This window comes from Spinacia oleracea, chromosome 2 (genome assembly GCF_020520425.1).
Source record: "Spinacia oleracea cultivar Varoflay chromosome 2, BTI_SOV_V1, whole genome shotgun sequence".
NCBI lineage: Eukaryota > Viridiplantae > Streptophyta > Magnoliopsida > Caryophyllales > Amaranthaceae > Spinacia > Spinacia oleracea.
In genome coordinates, this window is record NC_079488.1 from 19,743,223 (window position 1) to 19,750,285 (window position 7,063).

General features: G+C 47.2%; 1 protein-coding gene across 1 annotated transcript; it reads left to right on the forward strand.

Annotated features, from left to right (window-relative positions):
- The first annotated feature begins 308 nt into the window (after window positions 1-308).
- LOC130466817 (uncharacterized) lies at window positions 309-4,324 on the forward strand. Its single transcript, XM_056835399.1, has 6 exons — window positions 309-2,693; window positions 2,779-2,937; window positions 3,017-3,334; window positions 3,417-3,557; window positions 3,628-3,735; window positions 3,821-4,324. The coding sequence occupies exons 1-6, from the start codon at window positions 1,854-1,856 to the stop codon at window positions 4,127-4,129; spliced, it is 1,875 nt and encodes a 624-aa protein (XP_056691377.1). The 5' UTR covers window positions 309-1,853; the 3' UTR covers window positions 4,130-4,324.
- The last annotated feature ends 2,739 nt before the right edge of the window (window positions 4,325-7,063 follow it).

Here is a 7,063-nt window from a genome sequence, read left to right on the forward strand (position 1 = left end):
AGTGTCGACATATCCCTCACGTGTCATTGGGATTTGTCAACTGATAGTATAGAAACTTCCTCACTTTGTCATTGGAAGGATCTAAAGATGCGTAGAAACTCCCTCACTTTGTCATTGGGAGTAACTACAGATGTTTTCGAAATTAAAGTTGTAAAGTGTAATTGGGCCTGGCCAAGCCCAATCACGAGGTAAAACATTTTTAAAGATTCTCATTTTCAGGGCTAGCTAAACGAGAAAACCCCCTTGTTTTTATAGGACGTAAAACGAAGGAAAATCCAACACATCGCTCTTTTTTGGAAAAACGAAAAACCAATCCTTTAATTTTTGGAGAAAGGGAAAACCAATCCTTTAATTTTCGGAAAAGGGGTAAACCGATCCTTTCATTTTCGGAAAAAGGGAAAACCGATCCTTTGATTTTCGGAAAAAGGGAAAACCGATCCTTTGATTTTCGGAAAAAGGGAAAACCGACAAAAGTTATCGCTGCAGCGACTAAGGACCTGCGCTGTTAGTGACGCAGACCCCGCCCGCTGAAGGTGGGCGAGCCTGTCCGCTGAGGGTGGATCCCCCGTCCGATAGAAGTGGACGAATCTGTTTTGATGTTTTTTGAAAATAAGGACCTACGCGGTTTGTGACGTAGACCCCGCCGGCTGAAGATGGCGAACCTGTCCGCTGAGGGTGGACGCCCCGTCCGATAGAAGTGGACGAATCTGTTTTGAAATTTTATTTTGTTTTTTTTTTTTAAATAAGGACCTACGTGGTTTGCGCCGTAGACCCCGCCGGCTGAAGATGGCGAGCCTATTTTAAATTTGAAGACTTTATTTTTCGAAACTGAGGACCTGCGCGGCTAGTGACGCAGACCCCGCCCGCTGAGGGTGGGCGAGCCCACTTTGAATTTCTTATTTTGCCTATGTAGAAGAGCTTTTGGTGATTACAACCTGTTGGTGGGTCGTAATATTTCCTGATTAGATGTGTCCTATAAGTGGGTCCACACTGTGTATATTTTTGTTTAACAATATATTTTTGTTTATATATTTTTCTCTCTTTTTTTTGGATAGAAATATCAAGATAACGGATATCTTACACAAAATGGGGGAGTACGCGTGCCCGACAGCGAATATTCGCTATCTAGGAAGCATTTTCAGCGCCCAGCAGTGGACGCGAGAATTTCTAACGCCCAGAGCTGGGTGTTGAAAATGCGAAGGGGGGGCTGGTCTTTAAATTTGCGGACCGTCTCCTTCCTTTCCCATTTCCACCATTTTCGCTCAAACTTCTTCACTTCTCTCTACTGATTTTTGCTCGTTTTCTTCACTTTCCTTCACGAATTCTACTCCAAATTACTTCCCAATCTTCCCAATGTAAGTATTTTTCAATAATTTTGAGCTTTTTTGTCAATTTCAGTATTTTTGTCAAGTATTTTCATGCATGAAATTGATTTGGGGGTTTTTGATTTTGTGCCCCTTTTCTTCAATTAGATAGTTGGAAATGTCCCACATAACATGTTAATTAGTTTGTGCATGTTAATTTTGCAAGTATGTTGATTTTTGTTGAATTTGGGCATTTTCATGCTAGCCCCCAAGTATACCTACGAATCTAGTATTTTCTTATAATGTAGGTATTCTTGGTATATTGCTTGCGTTCCTCATAATTCATGAATGACAAATTATGGGAGAATTTTGATTTTGCTGGAGTTAATTTTTACTTAGGGAATTTTGCTAAGTATGAACTTAGTATCATTTTTTTAGGGAACAAAAATTATATGACTCCATTTCATGAGTGAAATGCACTCTTTTTAGGGATCGGTATGAGTGCCGATCTTGTCAAAGGTATAATGCCTTGTTGTATTGTTGATCAGCATGTCTGACGAGTCGTTACCCCCTCCTGGTGGCCACGAGGTGCGTGGCATGACGCGTCAATCGACTGGCCCAGGTCCCCTATGGGTGGGCCCTGAGCTTTACGATGGTCGTGATCTGCACTACGACCTAGAGCACCATGTGACTTCCCGCCTTCACGCGAGGAGAGAGACTACGGTTCGCGGCTATGGCGCCGCGACGAGTGAGACCGTTTTTAGCTATCTGAGCTCGGACGCTCAGGCCTTGGTGAGGGCGAGCTCACTGTTTCCGGTGGTTGAGACCTTCTGGGAGATACTGCGGCTCAACATCTCCCTGTCCTTTCTGCGGTCGTTCATGAGGTGGTGGTGGGATACCACCAACACCTTCCATTTTCCTTGGGGCGAGATGACGATCACTCCTGAGGACTACAAAGCTTTGACGGGTTTGACCTTTACAGGGAACCCCGTTCGTCTGAGGTCGGACGGCCCATCGCCGACTGTTGCTGAGGGTACCAGGCTCCTGGGCTCGTGGATGGGTAGTAGGTTACCTTCGTACCAGCCCCGTGGGATACCTTTCGCTGACCTGATGTGGGCTTTGGAGCACGGGGTAGAGGAGTCGCCTTCGAGACAGGCTCGGCTGTTCTACCTCCATTTTATTACTTCCACTTTTCTATCGGGTCCGACTGACACCTTTGACCCGAGGTGGATAGGCATGGTGGAGGACGTGTCTACACTGGGTGACTATCGCTGGGGCGATTTGGGCTATGCGACGCTTGTCGGCCAGATGAGTTTGTCGTTGCGCGACTCGGGCCCGAGTAGAAGTCACTTTGTGATTACATTAGCGGGAGTGTCGCGTTTGATCGAGGTATGTGCCTAGACTTTCTTTTGTTTTTCTCGCTTTTACCCGGCCGCTTTTTTTTAACGTTTTATTATCCTTTTCTTTTTTGCAGCTGTGGGCCTTTGAGCACTTACCTTGGCTAGCTCCCCGAAAGGGGCAGAGGCCTTTGGAGTTCCCTGCCGGTCGCCGTTGGGGTTGGAAGAAGAAGCTGACAGTGCGTCCACCGCCCGATACCGTGTGGGATCTTATCCGGGACGGGAACCCTGAGCATGTACAGAATCTTATCCTCTATCTCGTATTTCGTCATTCTTTTCATGTGCGAGATCTGACTGCGTTTTGTACGAAAACAGGTGGTTTGGACCCCATGGCTCTCTTTTAGGGGTACCCATGCTTCGGTCAGGGAAAGTTATGCCCTGAGCCAGATGCGGGTCTTGTTCGTTGGCCGCCGGGACCCTGTCTGGTACCTGGGAGAGCGGGTACGTATGCAGACGGTCGGGGTTTTTTCGGTGCCCAGGCCTCCGCCTGCGACCATGCTGTCTACTCGCTCGATAGGCGAGTCGTGGAGGGTCCACTCGAGGACTGGTGTGCCGGCGACAGAGTTGGTGATAGAGGGAGCTAGCTATTACCAGTTTATCCAGGATTCTCTTCGTCTCCCGGAGCCTGGCGCTGTAAGTTGCCTCCTCTCTTTGTATTGATTTTAGTGTTTTCATGTTCGTGCCCATGTGTTTATGCCCACTGTGTTTTGTGCAGGAGGGTCCTGACCCTTTGTTGGGGGGATGGGTGCTCCCCGATGCTCGGATCTCGTATACCGGAGAGAGTGGATCCGAGATTGTGGAGACTTTCCCGGAAGACCGGGTTTTCCATGCTCCGCTCCATGAGGGAGTAGAGGCGGTATGCACCTTTTATTTGTGTACTCTTCTTTATATTTTTTCTTTCTTTTTTACTGACATTCTTGTTTTAGGTTCCGGCCCGTACGGCCAATGCGATGGTGGGGGTGATCAACCGGTTGAAGTCCGCGTTGGTTCGAGCTCGGTCTGCACTTTCTTGCAGGAGCCCCCACTCTACTCGGGTAATGTGCCCTCTCTTTTTTCTTTTGATCTGTACCTCTGGTTTGGCTTTCGGTTATTCACTCTCTTTTTTGTCCCTTTTTGCAGACGGCTACCGGGCGTGCTGGGGCCGACGACGCGGGTCCCTCGGGCGGGGAACACGGTCGTCGCGAGATAGAGAGAGCACGGCACTCGCCCCTACGGCATCGCCGTTCTGACGCGGGGGTGAGTTCTTCCGGGGAGAGGTCCGAGCCGGAGCGTAGGCAGCGTTCCGTGTCGGTGGCCCGAGAGCCTAGCCCCGAGTTGCAGTCGCAACCTCATTTTTGGGGTGACTCTGGCTGGGGTCCCTCATACCACGGGGAGTGGAGTGGATGGACAGGCGAGGCTTGGAGACATGGAGCCGATGACGAGTCTTAGGCTTACCTCCTGTTTTATACATATTCATTCTTGTGTTCCGCATGTATATATATATTTTTTTGCGATTTTTGGTGCAAGAATGTTTTGAGCCTTCCGTGGGCTTTGTTTTAACATATTATAGCAATATTAGCTTCCTAAACCAACGACTGATTTCGAAAAGGAAAAGACTTTCGTAAAAATAATGAGTTCATATAAGAGTGCACATATATTTTTAGACTAACCGACTACTTGGGGTATTACATATGCATGTTCACTATTCTTTGTTTTTTTGCCGACTCGTGTCATACTCCTTTGTTGGGCTTGTTCCTGGAAACTCTTCTGGCTTTTTCATTTTATTTGGTCTTGCCCGTGCATGGGTTAGGGTAGAGTGCCCTTTGCAATATCTTTTCTTCTTGATGCGTTGCATGACTTTATTATTTTTTAATTTTTTATTGGACCGAATCCTTGAGAAGGATTGCCTACGTATCTTGTCAGAATCAGGTCGCGCGTAGTTCTAGCTTTTTTGAAAAAAACTTTTTGAAAGGGTGTTCATTACTCGTCTGCTTCCCCCCCAAGTGTTCGTGGTTCTTTTGAGGGTTAGAAAAAGGAGTACGAACACTTTGTAGAAGCGGGAGGGTAGGTGGCAAGAGAGAACGACGCCCGACTTAGGGCGAGGGAAATATCGGCGCCCAGGCCTGGGCGTGAGAAATAACAGGGCCCAGTCCTGGGCGTTGAAGTTTTGTCCTTCGCTTTTTCTACTTTATCGAGTTTTATGCCGTTTGTTTAGAGTAATGCGCAGAATGTTTGCTTATGAGTCTTAATATGTTTTATTAGATGCCTTAACTCCGGACTGAATTTTATTAAATATAGTACTTTTTCAATTGGTCTAAGTTTGTGAGGTTAGCGAATTCCGCTCCATCTATGTCGGCTAGTTGGACTGCTCCGCCAGGTAGGATGGTCTTTACAAAATATGGTCCTGTCCAGTTAGGCCGGAATTTTCCTGGAGGGTCCGTAGTAGGTGCGCGGACTTCTTTTAAAACAAAATCGCCTTCTTTGATGTTTCGAGGTTTGACTCTTTTGTTGAATTGCCTTGCGATGCGCTTTTGATACACTTGCACGTGATGTAGAGCTCTCAACCTCCGTTCGTCTAAAAGGACGAGTTCGTCGTACCTAGCTTGAACCCAATCAGCTTCGGGTAGCTTGCTTTCTAGGACGATCCGGAGGGAGGGAATCTCCAACTCGACCGGTTGGACTGCTTCCATTCCGTATACCAAGGAGTAGGGTGTTACTCCAATGGAGGTGCGGATTGAGGTTCGATAGCCCCACAATGCGAAGTGTAATTTATTGGGCCAATCCTTATAATTTTCGGCCATTTTTTCGATTATGAATTTAATATTTTTGTTGGCCGCCTCTACCGCGCCGTTCATTTGCGGCCTGTAGGGAGAGGATTTATGGTGTTTGACATGATATTTTTTGAGCAGGTCTTGGACTTCGGCCCTGAAGTGGGAACCTTGGTCGCTTATGATTTCATGTGGAACCCCGTATCGACAGAATATGTTCTTTTCTAGGAATCGGGCGACATGTTTGGCTGTTAACTTTGCATAAGAGACTGCCTCTGCCCATTTAGTGAAGTAATCAATTGCAACTAAAACGTACTCGTGTCCCCCTACGCCTGTTGGTGTTACCTTGCCGATTATATCTATACCCCAGGTGGAAAAGGGCCATGGGGAAGTGAAGGTGTATAGTTCAGAGGGAGGTAAATGGTTAAGGTTACTGAAGATTTGGCATTTTGGGCAAGTTTTTACAAAGTGATGGCAATCGGTTTCCATAGTGGTCCAATAGTACCCTGAGCGGGATATTTTTCGGGATAGCATTTTTCCGTTCATATGGGGTCCGCACACGCCGTTATGGTATTCTTCCATTAGTCTTTGGGCTTGGTTTTGATGGACACAAAGTCACTTGATTTTATCCGGCGTGTATTTGTACTGTTCTCCCAGAATTATGCTATATTGTGAAGCGAGGAGGCGCAGTGCCTTTTGTGCTCGCGGGGAAGTGTTTGGGGGGAATTCCCCACTTGTTTTGTAACGAAGGATGTCCGTGTACCATGGTTCTTCCTCGCTGTTTTCAGGTTCGGAGTCTATGGCACAACAATAAGCCGGCTCTTTCCTTCGCTCGGCCCGAAGGGTCATTCCGTCCCATTCATTCGGGATGTTGAGCATTGAAGCTAGCTTCGCTAGTGCATCTGCGAATTGGTTGTCGTCTCTTGGCAAGTACGTATACTCGATTTTTTCAAATTGCTCGACTATTTGGTCCAAGTGAGCTTGATATTTTGAGAGACTAGTGCTTCGGACCTTCCATCTTTTGGATATATGGTTGATTATTAGGGAAGAATCCCCGAAGACTTGTAGGTATTTGACTCCGAGGCTAACTGCGGCCTCTAGCCCGACTATGCAGGCCTCGTATTCGGCGGCATTGTTTGTGGCCTCGAAGTCAAGTTTGACGGAAATTGGTATATGGGCTCCTTCGGGACTGACTAGGAGAACTCCGACGCCGCATCCTTTTTGGTTGGACGCGCCTTCGAAGTATAGTGTCCAATAGTCTTCTTGTATCATCAGAAGTTCCTCGTCGGGGAGGAGGTAAGCTTCCGGGGTTTCCTCATTCGTGGCATGCTCGGCCAGGAATTCGGCTACCGCTCTTCCTTTGATTGTTTTTTCCGGCATGAATTTTAGGTCGAATTCTGAGAGCATGACTAGCCACCTGGACAGGCGACCACTCAGGGCGGGCTTTACGAACACGTATTTTAAGGGATCTAGTTGTGACACTATATGAACAGTGTGGGCCAATAGGTAATGTCTGAGTTTTTTGGATGCCCAGACGAGGGTGAGACAGGTTTTCTCAAGTTCTGTGTATTTCGTCTCGTACTATATGAACTTCTTGCTCAAGTAGTAAATGGCT

What these genes read in the sequence shown, in the direction of transcription:
- LOC130466817 (XM_056835399.1), top strand. Translation starts at nt 1,854, where the DNA reads ATGTCTGACGAGTCGTTACCCCCTCCTGGTGGCCACGAGGTGCGTGGC. An exon ending in GGGACGGGAACCCTGAGCAT is followed by an intron (nt 2,938 to 3,016) that starts GTACAGAATCTT and finishes GTACGAAAACAG; the next exon opens with GTGGTTTGGACCCCATGGCT. An exon ending in GGAGCCCCCACTCTACTCGG is followed by an intron (nt 3,736 to 3,820) that starts GTAATGTGCCCT and finishes CCCTTTTTGCAG; the next exon opens with ACGGCTACCGGGCGTGCTGG.